This window comes from Toxotes jaculatrix, chromosome 8, assembly GCF_017976425.1.
Source record: "Toxotes jaculatrix isolate fToxJac2 chromosome 8, fToxJac2.pri, whole genome shotgun sequence".
NCBI lineage: Eukaryota > Metazoa > Chordata > Actinopteri > Toxotidae > Toxotes > Toxotes jaculatrix.
This window is the reverse complement of record NC_054401.1, coordinates 10,617,798-10,645,078: the sequence shown is the minus strand read 5'-3', so window position 1 is coordinate 10,645,078 and position 27,281 is coordinate 10,617,798. Positions and strand designations below refer to the sequence as shown.

Here is a 27,281-nt window from a genome sequence, read left to right as displayed (position 1 = left end):
AGGCGTTTTTTTCGGCCAAAAAAAGTCAAATTTTTTTTTCACCTCAAAATGTCATAAAAAACGTCATAGTATAGTAAGGCGATTTTTTCGGCCAAAAAAAGTCAAAATTTTTTTTCACCTCAAAATGTCATAAAAAACGTCATAGTATAGTAAGGCGTTTTTTTCGGCCAAAAAAAGTCACAATTTTTTTTGACCTCAAAATGTCATAGAAAACATCATAGTATAGTAAGGTGTTTTTTTCGGCCAAAAAAAGTCAATTTTTTTTTCACCTCAAAATGTCATAAAAAACGTCATAGTATAGTAAGGCGTCAAAATCGGCCAAAAAAAGTCAAAATTTTTTTTGACCTCAAAATGTCATAAAAAACGCCATAGTATAGTAAGGCGTCAAAATCGGCCAAAAAAAAGTCAAAATTTTTTTTCACCTCAAAATGTCATAAAAAACGTCATAGAATAGTAAGGCGTTTTTTTTTCGGGCCAAAAAAAGTCAAATTTTTTTTTGACCTCAAAATGTCATAAAAAACGTCATAGTATAGTAAGGCATCAAAATCGGCCAAAAAAAGTCAAAATTTTTTTTGACCTCAAAATGTCATAAAAAACGTCATAGTATAGTAAGGCGTCAAAATCGGCCAAAAAAAGTCAAAAATTTTTTTGACCTCAAAATGTCATAAAAAACGTCATAGTATAGTAAGGCGTTTTTTTTCGGCCAAAAAAAGTCAAAATTTTTTTTCACCTCAAAATGTCATAAAAAACGTCATAGTATAGCAAGGCGTTTTTTTCGGCCAAAAAAAGTCACAATTTTTTTTCACCTCAAAATGTCATAAAAAACGTCATAGTATAGTAAGGCGTTTTTTTCGGCCAAAAAAAGTCAAATTTTTTTTTCACCTCAAAATGTCATAAAAAACGTCATAGTATAGTAAGGCGTTTTTTTCGGCCAAAAAAAGTCAAAAATTTTTTTCACCTCAAAATGTCATAAAAAACGTCATAGTATAGTAAGGCGTTTTTTTCGGCCAAAAAAAAGTCACAATTTTTTTTCACCTCAAAATGTCATAAAAAACGTCATAGTATAGTAAGGCGTCAAAATCGGGCAAAAAAAGTCAAAATTTTTTTTGACCTCAAAATGTCATAAAAAACGTCATAGTATAGTAAGGCGTTTTTTTCGGCCAATAAAAGTCAAAATTTTTTTTCACCTCAAAATGTCATAAAAAACGTCATAGTATAGTAAGGCGTTTTTTTCGGCCAAAAAAAGTCACAATTTTTTTTGACCTCAAAATGTCATAAAAAACGTCATAGTATAGTAAGGCGTTTTTTTCGGCCAAAAAAAGTCAAATTTTTTTTTCACCTCAAAATGTCATAAAAAACGTCATAGTATAGTAAGGCGTTTTTTTCGGCCAAAAAAAGTCACAATTTTTTTTGACCTCAAAATGTCATAAAAAACGTCATAGTATAGTAAGGCGTCAAAATCGGCCAAAAAAAGTCACAATTTTTTTTTCACCTCAAAATGTCATAAAAAACGTCATAGTATAGTAAGGCGTCAAAATCGGCCAAAAAAAGTCAAATTTTTTTTTGACCTCAAAATGTCATAAAAAACGTCATAGTATAGTAAGGCGTCAAAATCGGCCAAAAAAAGTCAAAAATTTTTTTCACCTCAAAATGTCATAAAAAACGTCATAGTATAGTAAGGCGTCAAAATCGGGCAAAAAAAGTCAAAATTTTTTTTGACCTCAAAATGTCATAAAAAACGTCATAGTATAGTAAGGCGTTTTTTTCGGCCAAAAAAAGTCAAATTTTTTTTTGACCTCAAAATGTCATAAAAAACGTCATAGTATAGTAAGGCGTCAAAATCGGGCAAAAAAAGTCAAAATTTTTTTTGACCTCAAAATGTCATAAAAACGTCATAGTATAGTAAGGCGTTTTTTTTCGGCCAAAAAAAGTCAAAATTTTTTTTGACCTCAAAATGTCATAAAAAACGTCATAGTATAGTAAGGCGTTTTTTTCGGCCAAAAAAAGTCAAAATTTTTTTTCACCTCAAAATGTCATAAAAAACGTCATAGTATAGTAAGGCGTTTTTTTCGGCCAAAAAAAAGTCACAATTTTTTTTCACCTCAAAATGTCATAAAAAACGTCATAGTATAGTAAGGCGTCAAAATCGGCCAAAAAAAGTCAAAAATTTTTTTCACCTCAAAATGTCATAAAAAACGTCATAGTATAGTAAGGCGTCAAAATCGGGCAAAAAAAGTCAAAATTTTTTTTGACCTCAAAATGTCATAAAAAACGTCATAGTATAGTAAGGCGTTTTTTTCGGCCAAAAAAAGTCAAATTTTTTTTTGACCTCAAAATGTCATAAAAAACGTCATAGTATAGTAAGGCGTCAAAATCGGGCAAAAAAAGTCAAAATTTTTTTTGACCTCAAAATGTCATAAAAACGTCATAGTATAGTAAGGCGTTTTTTTTCGGCCAAAAAAAGTCAAAATTTTTTTTGACCTCAAAATGTCATAAAAAACGTCATAGTATAGTAAGGCGTTTTTTTCGGCCAAAAAAAGTCAAAAATTTTTTTCACCTCAAAATGTCATAAAAAACGTCATAGTATAGTAAGGCGTTTTTTTCGGCCAAAAAAAAGTCACAATTTTTTTTCACCTCAAAATGTCATAAAAAACGTCATAGTATAGTAAGGCGTCAAAATCGGGCAAAAAAAGTCAAAATTTTTTTTGACCTCAAAATGTCATAAAAAACGTCATAGTATAGTAAGGCGTTTTTTTCGGCCAAAAAAAGTCAATTTTTTTTTTCACCTCAAAATGTCATAAAAAACGTCATAGTATAGTAAGGCGTTTTTTTCGGCCAAAAAAAGTCAAATTTTTTTTTCACCTCAAAATGTCATAAAAAACGTCATAGTATAGTAAGGCGTTTTTTTCGGCCAAAAAAAGTCAAAAATTTTTTTGACCTCAAAATGTCATAAAAAACGCCATAGTATAGTAAGGCGTTTTTTTCGGCCAAAAAAAGTCAAAATTTTTTTTGACCTCAAAATGTCATAAAAAACGTCATAGTATAGTAAGGCGTTTTTTTTTCGGCCAAAAAAAGTCAAATTTTTTTTTGACCTCAAAATGTCATAAAAAACGCCATAGTATAGTAAGGCGTTTTTTTCGGCCAAAAAAAGTCAAAATTTTTTTTGACCTCAAAATGTCATAAAAAACGTCATAGTATAGTAAGGCGTTTTTTTTTCGGCCAAAAAAAGTCAAATTTTTTTTTGACCTCAAAATGTCATAAAAAACGTCATAGTATAGTAAGGCGTCAAAATCGGCCAAAAAAAGTCAAAATTTTTTTTGACCTCAAAATGTCATAAAAACGTCATAGTATAGTAAGGCGTTTTTTTCGGCCAAAAAAAGTCAAAATTTTTTTTGACCTCAAAATGTCATAAAAAACGTCATAGTATAGTAAGGCGTTTTTTTCGGCCAAAAAAAGTCAAAAATTTTTTTGACCTCAAAATGTCATAAAAAACGTCATAGTATAGTAAGGCGTCAAAATCGGCCAAAAAAAGTCACAATTTTTTTTCACCTCAAAATGTCATAAAAAACATCATAGTATAGTAAGGCGTTTTTTTCGGCCAAAAAAAGTCAAATTTTTTTTTCACCTCAAAATGTCATAAAAAACGTCATAGTATAGTAAGGCGTTTTTTTCGGCCAAAAAAAGTCAAATTTTTTTTTCACCTCAAAATGTCATAAAAAACGTCATAGTATAGTAAGGCGTTTTTTTCGGCCAAAAAAAGTCACAATTTTTTTTTGACCTCAAAATGTCATAAAAAACGTCATAGTATAGTAAGGCGTTTTTTTCGGCCAAAAAAAGTCAAAAAATTTTTTGACCTCAAAATGTCATAAAAAACGTCATAGTATAGTAAGGCGTCAAAATCGGCCAAAAAAAGTCACAATTTTTTTTCACCTCAAAATGTCATAAAAAACATCATAGTATAGTAAGGCGTTTTTTTCGGCCAAAAAAAGTCAAATTTTTTTTTCACCTCAAAATGTCATAAAAAACGTCATAGTATAGTAAGGCGTTTTTTTCGGCCAAAAAAAGTCAAATTTTTTTTTCACCTCAAAATGTCATAAAAAACGTCATAGTATAGTAAGGCGTTTTTTTCGGCCAAAAAAAGTCACAATTTTTTTTTGACCTCAAAATGTCATAAAAAACGTCATAGTATAGTAAGGCGTTTTTTTCGGCCAAAAAAAGTCAAAAAATTTTTTGACCTCAAAATGTCATAAAAAACGTCATAGTATAGTAAGGCGTCAAAATCGGCCAAAAAAAGTCACAATTTTTTTTCACCTCAAAATGTCATAAAAAACATCATAGTATAGTAAGGCGTTTTTTTCGGCCAAAAAAAGTCAAATTTTTTTTTCACCTCAAAATGTCATAAAAAACGTCATAGTATAGTAAGGCGTTTTTTTCGGCCAAAAAAAGTCACAATTTTTTTTTCACCTCAAAATGTCATAAAAAACGTCATAGTATAGTAAGGCGTTTTTTTCGGCCAAAAAAAGTCAAAAATTTTTTTGACCTCAAAATGTCATAAAAAACGCCATAGTATAGTAAGGCGTTTTTTTCGGCCAAAAAAAGTCAAAATTTTTTTTGACCTCAAAATGTCATAAAAAACGTCATAGTATAGTAAGGCGTTTTTTTTTCGGCCAAAAAAAGTCAAATTTTTTTTTCACCTCAAAATGTCATAAAAAACGTCATAGTATAGTAAGGCGTCAAAATCGGCCAAAAAAAGTCAAAATTTTTTTTGACCTCAAAATGTCATAAAAACGTCATAGTATAGTAAGGCGTTTTTTCGGCCAAAAAAAGTCAAAATTTTTTTTGACCTCAAAATGTCATAAAAAACGTCATAGTATAGTAAGGCGTTTTTTTCGGCCAAAAAAAGTCAAAATTTTTTTTCACCTCAAAATGTCATAAAAAACATCATAGTATAGTAAGGCGTTTTTTTCGGCCAAAAAAAGTCAAAATTTTTTTTCACCTCAAAATGTCATAAAAAACGTCATAGTATAGTAAGGCGTTTTTTTCGGCCAAAAAAAGTCACAATTTTTTTTCACCTCAAAATGTCATAAAAAACGTCATAGTATAGTTAGGCGTTTTTTTCGGCCAAAAAAAGTCAAATTTTTTTTTCACCTCAAAATGTCATAAAAAACGTCATAGTATAGTAAGGCGTTTTTTTCGGCCAAAAAAAGTCAAATTTTTTTTTCACCTCAAAATGTCATAAAAAACGTCATAGTATAGTAAGGCGTTTTTTTTCGGCCAAAAAAAGTCACAATTTTTTTTTGACCTCAAAATGTCATAAAAAACGTCATAGTATAGTAAGGCGTTTTTTTCGGCCAAAAAAAGTCAAAAAATTTTTTGACCTCAAAATGTCATAAAAAACGCCATAGTATAGTAAGGCGTTTTTTTCGGCCAAAAAAAGTCAAAAATTTTTTTGACCTCAAAATGTCATAAAAAACGTCATAGTATAGTAAGGCGTTTTTTTTTCGGCCAAAAAAAGTCAAATTTTTTTTTCACCTCAAAATGTCATAAAAAACGTCATAGTATAGTAAGGCGTCAAAATCGGCCAAAAAAAGTCAAAATTTTTTTTGACCTCAAAATGTCATAAAAACGTCATAGTATAGTAAGGCGTTTTTTTCGGCCAAAAAAAGTCAAAATTTTTTTTGACCTCAAAATGTCATAAAAAACGTCATAGTATAGTAAGGCGTTTTTTTCGGCCAAAAAAAGTCAAAATTTTTTTTCACCTCAAAATGTCATAAAAAACGTCATAGTATAGTAAGGCGTTTTTTTCGGCCAAAAAAAGTCAATTTTTTTTTCACCTCAAAATGTCATAAAAAACGTCATAGTATAGTAAGGCGTTTTTTTCGGCCAAAAAAAGTCAAAAATTTTTTTGACCTCAAAATGTCATAAAAAACGCCATAGTATAGTAAGGCGTTTTTTTCGGCCAAAAAAAGTCAAAATTTTTTTTTTCACCTCAAAATGTCATAAAAAACGTCATAGTATAGTAAGGCGTTTTTTTCGGCCAAAAAAAGTCAAATTTTTTTTTCACCTCAAAATGTCATAAAAAACGTCATAGTATAGTAAGGCGTTTTTTTCGGCCAAAAAAAGTCACAATTTTTTTTTGACCTCAAAATGTCATAAAAAACGTCATACTATAGTAAGGCGTTTTTTTCGGCCAAAAAAAGTCAAAATTTTTTTTGACCTCAAAATGTCATAAAAAACGTCATAGTATAGTAAGGCGTTTTTTTCGGCCAAAAAAAGTCAAAATTTTTTTTGACCTCAAAATGTCATAAAAAACGTCATAGTATAGTAAGGCGTTTTTTTCGGCCAAAAAAAGTCAAAATTTTTTTTCACCTCAAAATGTCATAAAAAACGTCATAGTATAGTAAGGCGTTTTTTTCGGCCAAAAAAAGTCACAATTTTTTTTTGACCTCAAAATGTCATAAAAAACGTCATAGTATAGTAAGGCGTTTTTTTCGGCCAAAAAAAGTCAAAAAATTTTTTGACCTCAAAATGTCATAAAAAACGCCATAGTATAGTAAGGCGTTTTTTTCGGCCAAAAAAAGTCAAAAATTTTTTTGACCTCAAAATGTCATAAAAAACATCATAGTATAGTAAGGCGTTTTTTTTTCGGCCAAAAAAAGTCAAATTTTTTTTTCACCTCAAAATGTCATAAAAAACGTCATAGTATAGTAAGGCGTCAAAATCGGCCAAAAAAAGTCAAAATTTTTTTTGACCTCAAAATGTCATAAAAACGTCATAGTATAGTAAGGCGGTTTTTTCGGCCAAAAAAAGTCAAAATTTTTTTTGACCTCAAAATGTCATAAAAAACGTCATAGTATAGTAAGGCGTTTTTTTCGGCCAAAAAAAGTCAAAAATTTTTTTCACCTCAAAATGTCATAAAAAACGTCATAGTATAGTAAGGCGTTTTTTTCGGCCAAAAAAAGTCAAAATTTTTTTTGACCTCAAAATGTCATAAAAAACGTCATAGTATAGTAAGGCGTCAAAATCAGCCAAAAAAAGTCACAATTTTTTTTCACCTCAAAATGTCATAAAAAACATCATAGTTTAGTAAGGCGTTTTTTTCGGCCAAAAAAAGTCAAAATTTTTTTTCACCTCAAAATGTCATAAAAAACGTCATAGTATAGTAAGGCGTTTTTTTCGGCCAAAAAAAGTCAATTTTTTTTTTCACCTCAAAATGTCATAAAAAACGTCATAGTATAGTAAGGCGTTTTTTTCGGCCAAAAAAAGTCAAAAAATTTTTTCACCTCAAAATGTCATAAAAAACGTCATAGTATAGTAAGGCGTTTTTTTCGGCCAAAAAAAGTCAATTTTTTTTTTCACCTCAAAATGTCATAAAAAACGTCATAGTATAGTAAGGCGTTTTTTTCGGACAAAAAAAGTCAAAAATTTTTTTCACCTCAAAATGTCATAAAAAACGTCATAGTATAGTAAGGCGTTTTTTTCGGCCAAAAAAAGTCAAAAAATTTTTTCACCTCAAAATGTCATAAAAAACGTCATAGTATAGTAAGGCGTCAAAATCGGGCAAAAAAAGTCAAAATTTTTTTTGACCTCAAAATGTCATAAAAAACGTCATAGTATAGTAAGGCGTTTTTTTCGGCCAAAAAAAGTCACAATTTTTTTTCACCTCAAAATGTCATAAAAAACGTCATAGTATAGTAAGGCGTCAAAATCGGGCAAAAAAAGTCAAAATTTTTTTTCACCTCAAAATGTCATAAAAAACGTCATAGTATAGTAAGGCGTCAAAATCGGCCAAAAAAAGTCACAATTTTTTTTCACCTCAAAATGTCATAAAAAACATCATAGTATAGTAAGGCGTTTTTTTCGGCCAAAAAAGTCAAATTTTTTTTTCACCTCAAAATGTCATAAAAAACGTCATAGTATAGTAAGGCGTTTTTTTCGGCCAAAAATAGTCACAATTTTTTTTCACCTCAAAATGTCATAAAAAACGTCATAGTATAGTAAGGCGTTTTTTTCGGCCAAAAAAAGTCACAATTTTTTTTCACCTCAAAATGTCATAAAAAACGTCATAGTATAGTAAGGCGTTTTTTTCGGCCAAAAAAAGTCACATTTTTTTTTCACCTCAAAATGTCATAAAAAACGTCATAGTATAGTAAGGCGTTTTTTTCGGCCAAAAAAAGTCAAATTTTTTTTTCACCTCAAAATGTCATAAAAAACGTCATAGTATAGTAAGGCGTTTTTTTCGGCCAAAAAAAGTCACAATTTTTTTTTGACCTCAAAATGTCATAAAAAACGTCATAGTATAGTAAGGCGTCAAAATCAGCCAAAAAAAGTCACAATTTTTTTTCACCTCAAAATGTCATAAAAAACATCATAGTTTAGTAAGGCGTTTTTTTCGGCCAAAAAAAGTCAAAATTTTTTTTCACCTCAAAATGTCATAAAAAACGTCATAGTATAGTAAGGCGTTTTTTTCGGCCAAAAAAAGTCACAATTTTTTTTCACCTCAAAATGTCATAAAAAACGTCATAGTATAGTAAGGCGTTTTTTTTCGGCCAAAAAAAGTCAAAATTTTTTTTGACCTCAAAATGTCATAAAAAACGTCATAGTATAGTAAGGCGTCAAAATCGGCCAAAAAAAGTCAAAAATTTTTTTCACCTCAAAATGTCATAAAAACGTCATAGTATAGTAAGGCGTTTTTTTCGGCCAAAAAAAGTCAAAAAATTTTTTCACCTCAAAATGTCATAAAAAACGTCATAGTATAGTAAGGCGTTTTTTTCGGCCAAAAAAAGTCAAAAAATTTTTTCACCTCAAAATGTCATAAAAAACGTCATAGTATAGTAAGGCGTTTTTTTCGGCCAAAAAAAGTCAATTTTTTTTTTCACCTCAAAATGTCATAAAAAACGTCATAGTATAGTAAGGCGTTTTTTTCGGACAAAAAAAGTCAAAATTTTTTTTCACCTCAAAATGTCATAAAAAACGTCATAGTATAGTAAGGCGTCAAAATCGGCCAAAAAAAGTCAAAATTTTTTTTGACCTCAAAATGTCATAAAAACGTCATAGTATAGTAAGGCGTTTTTTTCGGCCAAAAAAAGTCAAAATTTTTTTTGACCTCAAAATGTCATAAAAAACGTCATAGTATAGTAAGGCGTTTTTTTCGGCCAAAAAAAGTCAAAAATTTTTTTCACCTCAAAATGTCATAAAAAACGTCATAGTATAGTAAGGCGTTTTTTTCGGCCAAAAAAAGTCACAATTTTTTTTCACCTCAAAATGTCATAAAAAACGTCATAGTATAGTAAGGCGTTTTTTTTCGGCCAAAAAAAGTCAAATTTTTTTTTCACCTCAAAATGTCATAAAAAACGTCATAGTATAGTAAGGCGTTTTTTTCGGCCAAAAAAAGTCACAATTTTTTTTCACCTCAAAATGTCATAAAAAACGTCATAGTATAGTAAGGCGTTTTTTTCGGCCAAAAAAAGTCAAAATTTTTTTTGACCTCAAAATGTCATAAAAAACGTCATAGTATAGTAAGGCGTTTTTTTCGGCCAAAAAAAGTCTAATTTTTTTTTCACCTCAAAATGTCATAAAAAACGTCATAGTATAGTAAGGCGTCAAAATCGGCCAAAAAAAGTCAAAATTTTTTTTGACCTCAAAATGTCATAAAAAACGTCATAGTATAGTAAGGCGTCAAAATCGGCCAAAAAAAGTCACAATTTTTTTTCACCTCAAAATGTCATAAAAAACGTCATAGTATAGTAAGGCGTCAAAATCGGCCAAAAAAAGTCAAATTTTTTTTTCACCTCAAAATGTCATAAAAAACGTCATAGTATAGTAAGGCGTTTTTTTCGGCCAAAAAAAGTCAAAATTTTTTTTCACCTCAAAATGTCATAAAAAACGTCATAGTATAGTAAGGCGTTTTTTTCGGCCAAAAAAAGTCAAAATTTTTTTTCACCTCAAAATGTCATAAAAAACATCATAGTATAGTAAGGCGTTTCTTTCGGCCAAAAAAAAGGCACAATTTTTTTTCACCTCAAAATGTCATAAAAAACGTCATAGTATAGTAAGGCGTCAAAATCGGGCAAAAAAAGTCAAAATTTTTTTTCACCTCAAAATGTCATAAAAAAACGTCATAGTATAGTAAGGCGTTTTTTTCGGCCAAAAAAAGTCAAATTTTTTTTTCACCTCAAAATGTCATAAAAAACGTCATAGTATAGTAAGGCGTCAAAATCGGCCAAAAAAAGTCACAATTTTTTTTCACCTCAAAATGTCATAAAAAACGTCATAGTATAGTAAGGCGTCAAAATCGGCCAAAAAAAGTCAAAATTTTTTTTCACCTCAAAATGTCATAAAAAACGTCATAGTATAGTAAGGCGTTTTTTTCGGCCAAAAAAAGTCAAATTTTTTTTTCACCTCAAAATGTCATAAAAAACGTCATAGTATAGTAAGGCGTTTTTTTCGGCCAAAAAAAGTCACAATTTTTTTTCACCTCAAAATGTCATAAAAAACGTCATAGTATAGTAAGGCGTCAAAATCGGCCAAAAAAAGTCACAATTTTTTTTCACCTCAAAATGTCATAAAAAACATCATAGTATAGTAAGGCGTTTTTTTCGGCCAAAAAAAGTCAAATTTTTTTTTCACCTCAAAATGTCATAAAAAACGTCATAGTATAGTAAGGCGTTTTTTTCGGCCAAAAAAAGTCACAATTTTTTTTCACCTCAAAATGTCATAAAAAACGTCATAGTATAGTAAGGCGTTTTTTTCGGCCAAAAAAAGTCACAATTTTTTTTCACCTCAAAATGTCATAAAAAACGTCATAGTATAGTAAGGCGTTTTTTTCGGCCAAAAAAAGTCACATTTTTTTTTCACCTCAAAATGTCATAAAAAACGTCATAGTATAGTAAGGCGTTTTTTTCGGCCAAAAAAAGTCAAAAATTTTTTTGACCTCAAAATGTCATAAAAAACGCCATAGTATAGTAAGGCGTTTTTTTCGGCCAAAAAAAGTCAAAATTTTTTTTGACCTCAAAATGTCATAAAAAACGTCATAGTATAGTAAGGCGTTTTTTTTTCGGCCAAAAAAAGTCAAAATTTTTTTTGACCTCAAAATGTCATAAAAAACGTCATAGTATAGTAAGGCGTCAAAATCGGCCAAAAAAAGTCAAAATTTTTTTTCACCTCAAAATGTCATAAAAACGTCATAGTATAGTAAGGCGTTTTTTTCGGCCAAAAAAAGTCAAAATTTTTTTTGACCTCAAAATGTCATAAAAAACGTCATAGTATAGTAAGGCGTTTTTTTCGGCCAAAAAAAGTCACAATTTTTTTTCACCTCAAAATGTCATAAAAAACGTCATAGTATAGTAAGGCGTTTTTTTCGGCCAAAAAAAGTCAATTTTTTTTTTCACCTCAAAATGTCATAAAAAACGTCATAGTATAGTAAGGCGTTTTTTTCGGCCAAAAAAAGTCAAATTTTTTTTTCACCTCAAAATGTCATAAAAAACGTCATAGTATAGTAAGGCGTTTTTTTCGGCCAAAAAAAGTCAAAAATTTTTTTGACCTCAAAATGTCATAAAAAACGCAATAGTATAGTAAGGCGTTTTTTTCGGCCAAAAAAAGTCAAAATTTTTTTTGACCTCAAAATGTCATAAAAAACGTCATAGTATAGTAAGGCGTTTTTTTTTCGGCCAAAAAAAGTCAAATTTTTTTTTGACCTCAAAATGTCATAAAAAACGTCATAGTATAGTAAGGCGTCAAAATCGGCCAAAAAAAGTCAAAATTTTTTTTGACCTCAAAATGTCATAAAAACGTCATAGTATAGTAAGGCGTCAAAATCGGCCAAAAAAAGTCAAAATTTTTTTTGACCTCAAAATGTCATAAAAAACGTCATAGTATAGTAAGGCGTTTTTTTCGGCCAAAAAAAGTCAATTTTTTTTTGACCTCAAAATGTCATAAAAAACGTCATAGTATAGTAAGGCGTTTTTTTCGGCCAAAAAAAGTCACAATTTTTTTTCACCTCAAAATGTCATAAAAACGTCATAGTATAGTAAGGCGTCAAAATCGGCCAAAAAAAGTCAAAATTTTTTTTGACCTCAAAATGTCATAAAAAACGTCATAGTATAGTAAGGCGTTTTTTTCGGCCAAAAAAAGTCAAAATTTTTTTTCACCTCAAAATGTCATAAAAAACGTCATAGTATAGTAAGGCGTTTTTTCCGGCCAAAAAAAGTCAATTTTTTTTTTCACCTCAAAATGTCATAAAAAACGTCATAGTATAGTAAGGCGTTTTTTTCGGCCAAAAAAAGTCTAATTTTTTTTTCACCTCAAAATGTCATAAAAAACGTCATAGTATAGTAAGGCGTTTTTTTCGGCCAAAAAAAGTCAAAATTTTTTTTGACCTCAAAATGTCATAAAAAACGTCATAGTATAGTAAGGCGTTTTTTTCGGCCAAAAAAAGTCACAATTTTTTTTCACCTCAAAATGTCATAAAAAACGTCATAGTATAGTAAGGCGTTTTTTTCGGCCAAAAAAAGTCACAATTTTTTTTTTCACCTCAAAATGTCATAAAAAACGTCATAGTATAGTAAGGCGTCAAAATCGGCCAAAAAAAGTCAAAATTTTTTTTGACCTCAAAATGTCATAAAAAACGTCATAGTATAGTAAGGCGTTTTTTTCGGCCAAAAAAAGTCACAATTTTTTTTCACCTCAAAATGTCATAAAAAACGTCATAGTATAGTAAGGCGTTTTTTTCGGCCAAAAAAAGTCACAATTTTTTTTTTCACCTCAAAATGTCATAAAAAACGTCATAGTATAGTAAGGCGTCAAAATCGGCCAAAAAAAGTCAAAATTTTTTTTGACCTCAAAATGTCATAAAAAACGTCATAGTATAGTAAGGCGTTTTTTTCGGCCAAAAAAAGTCAAAATTTTTTTTCACCTCAAAATGTCATAAAAAACATCATAGTATAGTAAGGCGTTTCTTTCGGCCAAAAAAAAGGCACAATTTTTTTTCACCTCAAAATGTCATAAAAAACGTCATAGTATAGTAAGGCGTCAAAATCGGGCAAAAAAAGTCAAAATTTTTTTTCACCTCAAAATGTCATAAAAAAACGTCATAGTATAGTAAGGCGTTTTTTTCGGCCAAAAAAAGTCAAATTTTTTTTTCACCTCAAAATGTCATAAAAAACGTCATAGTATAGTAAGGCGTCAAAATCGGCCAAAAAAAGTCACAATTTTTTTTCACCTCAAAATGTCATAAAAAACGTCATAGTATAGTAAGGCGTCAAAATCGGCCAAAAAAAGTCAAAATTTTTTTTCACCTCAAAATGTCATAAAAAACGTCATAGTATAGTAAGGCGTTTTTTTCGGCCAAAAAAAGTCAAATTTTTTTTTCACCTCAAAATGTCATAAAAAACGTCATAGTATAGTAAGGCGTTTTTTTCGGCCAAAAAAAGTCACAATTTTTTTTCACCTCAAAATGTCATAAAAAACGTCATAGTATAGTAAGGCGTTTTTTTCGGCCAAAAAAAGTCAAAATTTTTTTTCACCTCAAAATGTCATAAAAAACGTCATAGTATAGTAAGGCGTTTCTTTCGGCCAAAAAAAAGGCACAATTTTTTTTCACCTCAAAATGTCATAAAAAACGTCATAGTATAGTAAGGCGTCAAAATCGGGCAAAAAAAGTCAAAATTTTTTTTCACCTCAAAATGTCATAAAAAACGTCATAGTATAGTAAGGCGTTTTTTTCGGCCAAAAAAAGTCACAATTTTTTTTCACCTCAAAATGTCATAAAAAAACGTCATAGTATAGTAAGGCGTTTTTTTCGGCCAAAAAAAGTCACATTTTTTTTTCACCTCAAAATGTCATAAAAAACGTCATAGTATAGTAAGGCGTCAAAATCGGCCAAAAAAAGTCACAATTTTTTTTCACCTCAAAATGTCATAAAAAACGTCATAGTATAGTAAGGCGTTTTTTTCGGCCAAAAAAAGTCACAATTTTTTTTCACCTCAAAATGTCATAAAAAACGTCATAGTATAGTAAGGCGTTTTTTTCGGCCAAAAAAAGTCACAATTTTTTTTTTCACCTCAAAATGTCATAAAAAACGTCATAGTATAGTAAGGCGTCAAAATCGGCCAAAAAAAGTCACATTTTTTTTTCACCTCAAAATGTCATAAAAAACGTCATAGTATAGTAAGGCGTTTTTTTCGGCCAAAAAAAGTCTAATTTTTTTTTCACCTCAAAATGTCATAAAAAACGTCATAGTATAGTAAGGCGTTTTTTTCGGCCAAAAAAAGTCAAAATTTTTTTTGACCTCAAAATGTCATAAAAAACGTCATAGTATAGTAAGGCGTTTTTTTCGGCCAAAAAAAGTCACAATTTTTTTTCACCTCAAAATGTCATAAAAAACGTCATAGTATAGTAAGGCGTTTTTTTCGGCCAAAAAAAGTCACAATTTTTTTTTTCACCTCAAAATGTCATAAAAAACGTCATAGTATAGTAAGGCGTCAAAATCGGCCAAAAAAAGTCAAAATTTTTTTTGACCTCAAAATGTCATAAAAAACGTCATAGTATAGTAAGGCGTTTTTTTCGGCCAAAAAAAGTCACAATTTTTTTTCACCTCAAAATGTCATAAAAAACGTCATAGTATAGTAAGGCGTTTTTTTCGGCCAAAAAAAGTCACAATTTTTTTTTTCACCTCAAAATGTCATAAAAAACGTCATAGTATAGTAAGGCGTCAAAATCGGCCAAAAAAAGTCAAAATTTTTTTTGACCTCAAAATGTCATAAAAAACGTCATAGTATAGTAAGGCGTTTTTTTCGGCCAAAAAAAGTCAAAATTTTTTTTCACCTCAAAATGTCATAAAAAACATCATAGTATAGTAAGGCGTTTCTTTCGGCCAAAAAAAAGGCACAATTTTTTTTCACCTCAAAATGTCATAAAAAACGTCATAGTATAGTAAGGCGTCAAAATCGGGCAAAAAAAGTCAAAATTTTTTTTCACCTCAAAATGTCATAAAAAAACGTCATAGTATAGTAAGGCGTTTTTTTCGGCCAAAAAAAGTCAATTTTTTTTTTCACCTCAAAATGTCATAAAAAACGTCATAGTATAGTAAGGCGTCAAAATCGGCCAAAAAAAGTCACAATTTTTTTTCACCTCAAAATGTCATAAAAAACGTCATAGTATAGTAAGGCGTCAAAATCGGCCAAAAAAAGTCAAAATTTTTTTTCACCTCAAAATGTCATAAAAAACGTCATAGTATAGTAAGGCGTTTTTTTCGGCCAAAAAAAGTCAAATTTTTTTTTCACCTCAAAATGTCATAAAAAACGTCATAGTATAGTAAGGCGTTTTTTTCGGCCAAAAAAAGTCACAATTTTTTTTCACCTCAAAATGTCATAAAAAACGTCATAGTATAGTAAGGCGTTTTTTTCGGCCAAAAAAAGTCAAAATTTTTTTTCACCTCAAAATGTCATAAAAAACGTCATAGTATAGTAAGGCGTTTCTTTCGGCCAAAAAAAAGGCACAATTTTTTTTCACCTCAAAATGTCATAAAAAACGTCATAGTATAGTAAGGCGTCAAAATCGGGCAAAAAAAGTCAAAATTTTTTTTCACCTCAAAATGTCATAAAAAACGTCATAGTATAGTAAGGCGTTTTTTTCGGCCAAAAAAAGTCACAATTTTTTTTCACCTCAAAATGTCATAAAAAAACGTCATAGTATAGTAAGGCGTTTTTTTCGGCCAAAAAAAGTCAAATTTTTTTTTCACCTCAAAATGTCATAAAAAACGTCATAGTATAGTAAGGCGTCAAAATCGGCCAAAAAAAGTCACAATTTTTTTTCACCTCAAAATGTCATAAAAAACGTCATAGTATAGTAAGGCGTTTTTTTCGGCCAAAAAAAGTCACAATTTTTTTTCACCTCAAAATGTCATAAAAAACGTCATAGTATAGTAAGGCGTTTTTTTCGGCCAAAAAAAGTCACAATTTTTTTTTTCACCTCAAAATGTCATAAAAAACGTCATAGTATAGTAAGGCGTCAAAATCGGCCAAAAAAAGTCACATTTTTTTTTCACCTCAAAATGTCATAAAAAACGTCATAGTATAGTAAGGCGTTTTTTTCGGCCAAAAAAAGTCACATTTTTTTTTCACCTCAAAATGTCATAAAAAACGTCATAGTATAGTAAGGCGTTTTTTTCGGCCAAAAAAAGTCACAATTTTTTTTCACCTCAAAATGTCATAAAAAACGTCATAGTATAGTAAAGCGTTTTTTTCGGCCAAAAAAAGTCAAATTTTTTTTTCACCTCAAAATGTCATAAAAAACGTCATAGTATAGTAAGGCGTCAAAATCGGCCAAAAAAAGTCACAATTTTTTTTCACCTCAAAATGTCATAAAAAACGTCATAGTATAGTAAGGCGTTTTTTTCGGCCAAAAAAAGTCACAATTTTTTTTCACCTCAAAATGTCATAAAAAACGTCATAGTATAGTAAGGCGTTTTTTTCGGCCAAAAAAAGTCACAATTTTTTTTTTCACCTCAAAATGTCATAAAAAACGTCATAGTATAGTAAGGCGTCAAAATCGGCCAAAAAAAGTCACATTTTTTTTTCACCTCAAAATGTCATAAAAAACGTCATAGTATAGTAAGGCGTTTTTTTCGGCCAAAAAAAGTCACATTTTTTTTTCACCTCAAAATGTCATAAAAAACGTCATAGTATAGTAAGGCGTTTTTTTCGGCCAAAAAAAGTCACAATTTTTTTTCACCTCAAAATGTCATAAAAAACGTCATAGTATAGTAAAGCGTTTTTTTCGGCCAAAAAAAGTCAAATTTTTTTTTCACCTCAAAATGTCATAAAAAACGTCATAGTATAGTAAGGCGTTTTTTTCGGCCAAAAAAAGTCAAATTTTTTTTTCACCTCAAAATGTCATAAAAAACGTCATAGTATAGTAAGGCGTTTTTTTCGGCCAAAAAAAGTCACAATTTTTTTTTGACCTCAAAATGTCATAAAAAACGTCATAGTATAGTAAGGCGTCAAAATCAGCCAAAAAAAGTCAAAATTTTTTTTCACCTCAAAATGTCATAAAAAACGTCATAGTATAGTAAGGCGTTTTTTTCGGCCAAAAAAAGTCAAAATTTTTTTTCACCTCAAAATGTCATAAAAAACGTCATAGTATAGTAAGGCGTCAAAATCGGCCAAAAAAAGTCACAATTTTTTTTCACCTCAAAATGTCATAAAAAACATCATAGTACAGTAAGGCGTTTTTTTCGGCCAAAAAAAGTCAAAATTTTTTTTCACCTCAAAATGTCATAAAAAACGTCATAGTATAGTAAGGCGTTTTTTTCGGCCAAAAAAAGTCAAAATTTTTTTTCACCTCAAAATGTCATAAAAAACGTCATAGTATAGTAAGGCGTTTTTTTCGGCCAAAAAAAGTCAAAAATTTTTTTTCCACCTCAAAATGTCATAAAAAACGTCATAGTATAGTAAGGCGTCAAAATCGGCCAAAAAAAGTCAAAAATTTTTTTGACCTCAAAATGTCATAAAAAACGTCATAGTATAGTAAGGCGTCAAAATCGGCCAAAAAAAGTCAAAAAATTTTTTGACCTCAAAATGTCATAAAAAAACGTCATAGTATAGTAAGGCGTTTTTTTTTCGGCCAAAAAAAGTCAAAATTTTTTTTGACCTCAAAATGTCATAAAAAACGTCATAGTATAGTAAGGCGTTTTTTTCGGCCAAAAAAAGTCAAAAATTTTTTTTCACCTCAAAATGTCATAAAAAACGCCATAGTATAGTAAGGCGTTTTTTTCGGCCAAAAAAAGTCAAAATTTTTTTTGACCTCAAAATGTCATAAAAAACGTCATAGTATAGTAAGGCGTCAAAATCGGCCAAAAAAAGTCAAAAATTTTTTTCACCTCAAAATGTCATAAAAACGTCATAGTATAGTAAGGCGTTTTTTTCGGCCAAAAAAAGTCAAAAAATTTTTTCACCTCAAAATGTCATAAAAAACGTCATAGTATAGTAAGGCGTTTTTTCCGGCCAAAAAAAGTCAATTTTTTTTTTCACCTCAAAATGTCATAAAAAACGTCATAGTATAGTAAGGCGTTTTTTTCGGCCAAAAAAAGTCAAATTTTTTTTTCACCTCAAAATGTCATAAAAAACGTCATAGTATAGTAAGGCGTTTTTTTCGGCCAAAAAAAGTCAAAAATTTTTTTGACCTCAAAATGTCATAAAAAACGTCATAGTATAGTAAGGCGTTTCTTTCGGCCAAAAAAAAGTCACAATTTTTTTTCACCTCAAAATGTCATAAAAAACGTCATAGTATAGTAAGGCGTCAAAATCGGGCAAAAAAAGTCAAAATTTTTTTTCACCTCAAAATGTCATAAAAAACGTCATAGTATAGTAAGGCGTTTTTTTCGGCCAAAAAAAGTCACAATTTTTTTTTACCTCAAAATGTCATAAAAAACGTCATAGTATAGTAAGGCGTTTTTTTCGGCCAAAAAAAGTCAATTTTTTTTTTCACCTCAAAATGTCATAAAAAACGTCATAGTATAGTAAGGCGTTTTTTTCGGCCAAAAAAAGTCACAATTTTTTTTCACCTCAAAATGTCATAAAAAACGTCATAGTATAGTAAGGCGTCAAAATCGGCCAAAAAAAGTCACAATTTTTTTTTCACCTCAAAATGTCATAAAAAACGTCATAGTATAGTAAGGCGTCAAAATCGGCCAAAAAAAGTCAAATTTTTTTTTGACCTCAAAATGTCATAAAAAACGTCATAGTATAGTAAGGCGTCAAAATCGGCCAAAAAAAGTCAAAATTTTTTTTGACCTCAAAATGTCATAAAAAACGTCATAGTATAGTAAGGCGTCAAAATCGGCCAAAAAAAGTCAAAATTTTTTTTGACCTCAAAATGTCATAAAAAACGTCATAGTATAGTAAGGCGTTTTTTTCGGCCAAAAAAAGTCAAAATTTTTTTTGACCTCAAAATGTCATAAAAAACGTCATAGTATAGTAAGGCGTCAAAATCGGCCAAAAAAAGTCACAATTTTTTTTCACCTCAAAATGTCATAAAAAACATCATAGTATAGTAAGGCGTTTTTTTCGGCCAAAAAAAGTCACAATTTTTTTTCACCTCAAAATGTCATAAAAAACGTCATAGTATAGTAAGGCGTTTTTTTCGGCCAAAAAAAGTCAAAAATTTTTTTGACCTCAAAATGTCATAAAAAACGTCATAGTATAGTAAGGCGTCAAAATCGGCCAAAAAAAGTCAAAATTTTTTTGACCTCAAAATGTCATAAAAAACGCCATAGTATAGTAAGGCGTTTTTTTCGGCCAAAAAAAGTCAAAATTTTTTTTGACCTCAAAATGTCATAAAAAACGTCATAGTATAGTAAGGCGTTTTTTTTTCGGCCAAAAAAGGTCAAATTTTTTTTTGACCTCAAAATGTCATAAAAAACGTCATAGTATAGTAAGGCGTCAAAATCGGCCAAAAAAAGTCAAAATTTTTTTTGACCTCAAAATGTCATAAAAACGTCATAGTATAGTAAGGCGTTTTTTTCGGCCAAAAAAAGTCAAAATTTTTTTTCACCTCAAAATGTCATAAAAAACGTCATAGTATAGTAAGGCGTTTTTTTCGGCCAAAAAAAGTCACAATTTTTTTTCACCTCAAAATGTCATAAAAAACGTCATAGTATAGTAAGGCGTTTTTTTTCGGCCAAAAAAAGTCAATTTTTTTTTTCACCTCAAAATGTCATAAAAAACGTCATAGTATAGTAAGGCGTTTTTTTCGGCCAAAAAAAGTCAAAATTTTTTTTGACCTCAAAATGTCATAAAAAACGTCATAGTATAGTAAGGCGTTTTTTTCGGCCAAAAAAAGTCACAATTTTTTTTCACCTCAAAATGTCATAAAAAACGTCATAGTATAGTAAGGCGTTTTTTTCGGCCAAAAAAAGTCACAATTTTTTTTCACCTCAAAATGTCATAAAAAACGTCGTAGTATAGTAAGGCGTTTTTTTCGGCCAAAAAAAGTCAATTTTTTTTTTCACCTCAAAATGTCATAAAAAACGTCATAGTATAGTAAGGCGTTTTTTTCGGCCAAAAAAAGTCAAAATTTTTTTTCACCTCAAAATGTCATAAAAAACGTCATAGTATAGTAAGGCGTTTTTTTCGGCCAAAAAAAGTCACAATTTTTTTTCACCTCAAAATGTCATAAAAAACGTCATAGTATAGTAAGGCGTTTTTTTCGGCCAAAAAAAGTCAAAATTTTTTTTCACCTCAAAATGTCATAAAAAACGTCATAGTATAGTAAGGCGTTTTTTTCGGCCAAAAAAAGTCACAATTTTTTTTCACCTCAAAATGTCATAAAAAACGTCATAGTATAGTAAGGCGTTTTTTTCGGCCAAAAAAAGTCAAAATTTTTTTTCACCTCAAAATGTCATAAAAAACGTCATAGTATAGTAAGGCGTTTTTTTCGGCCAAAAAAAGTCACAATTTTTTTTCACCTCAAAATGTCATAAAAAACGTCATAGTATAGTAAGGCGTCAAAATCGGCCAAAAAAAGTCACAATTTTTTTTCACCTCAAAATGTCATAAAAAACGTCATAGTATAGTAAGGCGTCAAAATCGGCCAAAAAAAGTCAAAATTTTTTTTCACCTCAAAATGTCATAAAAAACGTCATAGTATAGTAAGGCGTTTTTTTCGGCCAAAAAAAGTCAAAAATTTTTTTCACCTCAAAATGTCATAAAAAACGTCATAGTATAGTAAGGCGTTTTTTTCGGCCAAAAAAAGTCACAATTTTTTTTGACCTCAAAATGTCATAAAAAACGTCATAGTATAGTAAGGCGTTTTTTTCGGCCAAAAAAAGTCACAATTTTTTTTCACCTCAAAATGTCATAAAAAACGTCATAGTATAGTAAGGCGTTTTTTTCGGCCAAAAAAAGTCACATTTTTTTTTCACCTCAAAATGTCATAAAAAACGTCATAGTATAGTAAGGCGTCAAAAAAAGTCACATTTTTTTTTCACCTCAAAATGTCATAAAAAACGTCATAGTATAGTAAGGCGTCAAAATCGGCCAAAAAAAGTCAAAATTTTTTTTCACCTCAAAATGTCATAAAAAACGTCATAGTATAGTAAGGCGTTTTTTTCGGCCAAAAAAAGTCACAATTTTTTTTCACCTCAAAATGTCATAAAAAACGTCATAGTATAGTAAGGCGTCAAAATCGGCCAAAAAAAGTCAAAAAAAATTTTCAATTTTTCGGCCAAAAAAAGTCACAATTTTTTTTCACCTCAAAATGTCATAAAAAACGTCATAGTATAGTAAGGCGTTTTTTTCGGCCAAAAAAAGTCACATTTTTTTTTCACCTCAAAATGTCATAAAAAACGTCATAGTATAGTAAGGCGTCAAAAAAAGTCACATTTTTTTTTCACCTCAAAATGTCATAAAAAACGTCATAGTATAGTAAGGCGTTTTTTTCGGCCAAAAAAAGTCACAATTTTTTTTCACCTCAAAATGTCATTAAAAACGTCATAGTATAGTAAGGCGTCAAAATCGGCCAAAAAAAGTCAAAAAAATTTTTCACCTCAAAATGTCATAAAAAACGTCATAGTATAGTAAGGCGTCAAAATCGGCCAAAAAAAGTCACAATTTTTTTTCACCTCAAAATGTCATAAAAAACGTCATAGTATAGTAAGGCGTTTTTTTCGGCCAAAAAAAGTCACAATTTTTTTTCACCTCAAAATGTCATAAAAAACGTCATAGTATAGTAAGGCGTCAAAATCGGCCAAAAAAAGTCAAAAAAAATTTTCAATTTTTCGGCCAAAAAAAGTCACAATTTTTTTTCACCTCAAAATGTCATAAAAAACGTCATAGTATAGTAAGGCGTTTTTTTCGGCCAAAAAAAGTCACATTTTTTTTTCACCTCAAAATGTCATAAAAAACGTCATAGTATAGTAAGGCGTCAAAAAAAGTCACATTTTTTTTTCACCTCAAAATGTCATAAAAAACGTCATAGTATAGTAAGGCGTTTTTTTCGGCCAAAAAAAGTCACAATTTTTTTTCACCTCAAAATGTCATTAAAAACGTCATAGTATAGTAAGGCGTCAAAATCGGCCAAAAAAAGTCAAAAAAATTTTTCACCTCAAAATGTCATAAAAAACGTCATAGTATAGTAAGGCGTCAAAATCGGCCAAAAAAAGTCACAATTTTTTTTCACCTCAAAATGTCATAAAAAACGTCATAGTATAGTAAGGCGTTTTTTTCGGCCAAAAAGTCAAAAAAATTTTTGACCTCAAAATGTCATAAAAAACGTCATAGTATAGTAAGGCGTCAAAATCGGCCAAAAAAAGTCAAAATTTTTTTGGCCTCAAAATGTCATAAAAGTGGTCATAGTATAGGTCATCGTATAGTAAGGCTTCAAAATATGCCAAAAAAATTATCATATTTTATTAAGTAAAACAGAAATAAAACTTAAAGGGAGCAGAGAAAATATCCACTGACCTCTGCGAAGGTCATCCTGTTGGCGTGTTTCCTGATCTCAGTCAGCCCAAGACGCTCCTTCATCTTTCGATACCTTCAGTAAAAGACATCACAGCAGTGAAGATTTTTTTTTTCATACATTTATAGCTGATGTTGGTATTCTAAACTTGGCTAAACAAGTTATATAACCTTCTTGTTGTCTTCCAACTTGCTGCTCTGTCTGTCTGTTTTGCTCCCCTGTTTTCAGAATGTTTCAGTACATTTTATTCTGGAAGTGAAGGCTAGTTCAATCGATGTAACCTCCTTCTATCAAGCCCCTCAGATTTACTAGAAGTGAAGAGCTCCATAAATTAATGAATTTGTATGAAAAGCATCTCCATTCTGCACTCTTTTCTCTGAACAATGGCCTGTCTGGCTGGGCTAGACAGCGTTTTCAGTAGCTGACAGGTTCTGTACCTCCTTCCTCCTCTCTTCTTCCTCTGTCCATCCAGTGGGGCTGGTAGCGGTTTGACCTGCTTCACTGGCGGAGGCTCCTGCCATTTATCAAACTTCCTCTCTATCTCTTCTTTTAGATCGTAGCCAACCTGAGAAAAAAAATTTTTTTTTCAATATTGCTGCGTGCAAAAACCAAAACTTTTTTTGAACATTCACAGTGTCGGAGAGGTCTAATTTCAATTATATAGAAATGTTTAGGCTATCGAGGTTTCTTTTGATGTTGTGCTGGATTGCATTTTACTGTAAGGTGTCTTGGTCCATATCTATAAATCAAGTAAAAAAAATATTATATATTTTATTAAAATATACAAGTTTGTCTGCATTTAGTGGATTTATTTTGTAGCCCTTGTTACTATCCACACATTAACTTACCACAGACTCAGCATTAATGTGTATGTGCTCTTTCTGGGCAGTTACCTTGCCATCTGAACTCTCATGGAAACTGTCCACTCGGGCAGCCAGAGTGCACTTCGCAGCCACCAGGCGAGCTGCTTTCCTCCTGAGGTCCTGAAGACAAAAATGGCACATAGCTATCAGACAGCAAAAATATTGCAGTGCAGGGGTAAATGTTTTTCTTAATGTAGATATATTTTCTTACTGGTGGTAGTGACTGCACAACATCACAGTGGTAGATGAAGCCAGTGTGAGGAAGCAGTGATGTGCTGCTGAAGCCAGACAAGGTCCTTCTCTGAGCTCCCAGCAGCATCAGGTTACAGGCCGGCATCTTTGAGAGATTAGTGAGGCCGCCAGCAATACCTGAAGAAAGAAAAGAAAGAAGGGGGGCATGGAAATAAGAACAGAGTGATGGTAAAAATAACTTCGTATAGACCATCTAAAGTTATAACTCCTGCAGTAAAAATGAATCTTTTTGCATCCCTCACCCATGATCTTTGCAGCCGTTGATGCTCCAACAATGATGGACAGATTTGGGGCGATGAATGACATTCTGGATTCGACATATTCATATATCCTGTGTTTAGACTGGTTCAGCTCCAGGGCCATGTCACATGCCTCCTCCAGCTGCTTCAGTTCATCCTCACTTAGCAGTGTCCTACAACCATGAAAAAAAAAAATACAAAATAAACTTCACACTTTGCATCAATCGAGAGAGAGAGACAAAAAATCATCAGAAGTACTGATAAGCATGTAATCAATAACTGTCTCCCTCAGCTCCAACACTGAGGATGTTGATCTGCAGATGGTAAATCTGAATCAATTTTTAACAGAGTAATGTGGAAAAAGACCAACAAACTCACCCCTGTGTGGTTGAGGCAGTGACGCTGACGACCATAATAGTGGCGTTGGTGAGGATTTGCTGCAGCGTTTCATTGTTCTTGCATTTCTCCAGATTGTTCCCCAGTTCCTTAGTAAGAAAAGAGAATAAAATTATGTTTTACAATAGGGATGATATGTTCACTTAGCATAAAACAAAAAGGAAGATGGTATGCACATATATGATCTTTTAAGGGTGTAGCAGCTGTGGGCTTTTACATTTTAAAATATTAAACAAGGGTTGAATTCCCATACATCATCAGCAATGAGGACGCCTGACGAAGGTCCAAGACTAAAATGTAAACACCTGTCCACCATCTGCGCATCAGACAGCCCATATTTTAAAATATTAAAACTTTTAATTCTAGCACAAACATCATTATGCCAGTCAGTGTAATTTCTTTAACATAACTTCAACTGGTCAGTCATCACTCTTCAGAATTGTTAAAAATCAAACCCGTGACGAAGGTGGCTGTAATTTGGAACCACAAATTTACTTATAAATATATAAACTGTTACAGAAAAATTAGAATTCATTTTTGGACTTCTGCAAATGTGTTTCCATACGTTCATCAATAACTAAAGAGATTTCTTCTGTCCAACTAAAGACACAAATAGTAGTGAGGAAAAAGTAGCAACTTCCTATTCTCATTCTGAAACAGGGTTTTGACATATGAACTGAATAACTCATCTTACCTTGACTGTGCGAATGTAATCTAAAGAATCTGGCACCAGCGACTCGAGCTCTGGAAACCTCTTGGAATATTTATCCCTTGTAAACTTGTGAATGATATCTGAAAGCGAGGAAAAACAGAAGACAACTCAACAACTCTGTTATACGGAACAGACTGAAAGATCTTTAACTCTTCAAACTTTTTCCCAAGCAGGAACAGCCAACTCACTGAGCTCATTGTCGATCTCTACTGTGAGGTTATTTGCTGCTACAATCAGTCTGTATTCCGGGTCTGCTTCGACTGGACCTGAGACTAAGGGGAAACACAAAAATCATACCACACACTTAACATTCAGCTTGAATTAAGGTGAAGAACTTGTAGAAAATTACAAAAATTTTCACATCCACAATGTACAACATGTTATAATACGTCGGAGTGACAAAACCAAATGGGTTATACTCACCCTCTGAGTTCTTGCGCTGCTTTCCAATATATCCTGAAATTTTGTCAATGATCTCTGAAAACTGTGAACACACAACAAGGTTATACAGGGATGACCAGACCAGACATATAATAAATAAATATCATATTGTGTAAAGCCCTCACATGAGAGAACTCACCTGTTTGCTATTGCGGAGCTTGGCGATGGACGTAATACTCTCAGCTTTACTGCAGTCCACTTCCATCTCTTCTGGGATGTCTTCCAACCCTCCCACTGCCCTTCCCTTCGCCTCTCCATCACTCTCCCCCTCCTCTTCCTCAGGATAAAGCCCATCCTCCCCCTCATCTCCGGCCTCCTCCAGGTCTGCCAAGAGTTCGTCAGCTAGAGACATCTGCAATCAGCAGCAGGTGTGAGGACACAGAGGTAACACTATGATAAGCAACACAGCTACACAAAGCAGTTGACTCTACTGACTGAACCTGCAATGTGGGGTCACAAGTACACACTCACAAACTAAAAACGGCTGGGAACCGCTGGTTTACTCGCAGTTATGAGTAATAACTGTAATCTTATCAGTGTTAGTTATAGGCTTGCATACGCATTTCTTGAAACAAACTCATGTGCACGCAAATGGGAGATGTTTTTGGAGTTCTCACTAACAACTTCAGGACATCATTGCCCTTTTCAGCCACTCAAACGACTTCAATACATGTAACCCAGGATATAATATGCGAAAGACAAAAACTGAACATTTAATTGTCAAATACAGAGTCTGTAACGTTGAGAGCCTTATGTTAGCTTGTTAGCATTAGCAAACGTTGGTTGAACGTTGGTTAAGCGCTTTAATAAGTAATGTTAACCTACCTCGAGGGTTAAAACTCCTCTCGACTAAAGAAACAAAAACAAAAAACAAAATATGTCTTGCGAAAAGCTTAAATTCAGCCTGTATCCAGGTAAAATGACACGTTATACACAGTCTTCTTCCTCAGTCTGTGGTGAACTGCTGTAACGTATCGTTTGTCGCAGATTTAATACCCACAAACCTTTGCAAGGCACTCTGGGAGATGGAGTCAATAACGTTGACCGAGGTATACACGGGTGTTCTTTGTTACAAATACATTGCTTCATAAAGCAGCACGATTTACTGTCATGAAATAGTTCAATGAGAGGTTCACATTTTGTAGTTTTTATTTCCCCTCGTTTATACATTATCCCCTGAAAACCATTCTTTAAACAATACAGGTTTTAAACCAACATTTAAACAGACTAAACAAATGGACTAATTGGACCTCGACTGCATGATGGACTGTTATTAGTAGAAAATGGCATAAATTAACAGATACAAACAAATGGAGCTATTTACTGATGAAAGGCTTCTGTTTTTCATGCTAAGCTACATTAACTGTCATTAAACAAGGGAAAGAAATGACAAGACAGCTAAAAATTCATAGACATTGGAAAATAATGAAACATTACAGGACATAGTTCGATACAGATTGGCATATTTTAACAAGTAAAATTATACAAAATACTTTTTTAGCAATTAAGACGTTTGGGAAAATATTTTGATTTATTTCTTATGAAGATCTTAGAGAAGATATAACCTAGATGCATTCTGTCCCAAACAAATTATAGCTAAGTTTATATATGTTAATTGCACAAAAGCGAATAAATAAAATTGACTAATAAATAAGTAAATAAATAATAAAAAATAAATAAAATATTGCATGGAAACTGGCTTTACATAACTGAAGGAAAATAAAATAAATATAATAATGTAAGAGAAAGCTTTTTAAAACTTAAAGTATTAAGAAACATAGCTTTTTTTCATTTTCCGTGCAGTCTAAGAATACATCTAAAAGTAAACAGCTCTAAAATGATATTGTATACACTTGTGTTATGATATTTGTACAAATGTAAATGAGTATTCTCAAATACAGGAGTCAAGCAATTTCTGTT

At 31.2% G+C, this 27,281-nt stretch overlaps 1 protein-coding gene across 1 annotated transcript in view; it reads right to left on the bottom strand.

Annotated features, from left to right (window-relative positions):
* Positions 1 to 26,343, bottom strand: part of prpf31 (PRP31 pre-mRNA processing factor 31 homolog (yeast)) — a 29,876-nt gene extending 3,533 nt beyond the window's left edge. Inside the window, exons 1-11 of the mRNA XM_041044564.1 lie at positions 26,187 to 26,343; positions 25,501 to 25,713; positions 25,344 to 25,404; positions 25,109 to 25,192; positions 24,903 to 25,000; positions 24,191 to 24,297; positions 23,816 to 23,985; positions 23,533 to 23,690; positions 23,352 to 23,441; positions 22,896 to 23,023; positions 22,461 to 22,533 (exon numbers count right to left, since the gene is read on the bottom strand). Coding sequence (XP_040900498.1) covers positions 22,461 to 22,533; positions 22,896 to 23,023; positions 23,352 to 23,441; positions 23,533 to 23,690; positions 23,816 to 23,985; positions 24,191 to 24,297; positions 24,903 to 25,000; positions 25,109 to 25,192; positions 25,344 to 25,404; positions 25,501 to 25,713 — 1,182 coding nt within the window. The 5' untranslated portion in view covers positions 26,187 to 26,343. The remainder of the gene's footprint in view (positions 1 to 22,460; positions 22,534 to 22,895; positions 23,024 to 23,351; positions 23,442 to 23,532; positions 23,691 to 23,815; positions 23,986 to 24,190; positions 24,298 to 24,902; positions 25,001 to 25,108; positions 25,193 to 25,343; positions 25,405 to 25,500; positions 25,714 to 26,186) is intronic.
* Positions 26,344 to 27,281: the final 938 nt, after the last annotated feature.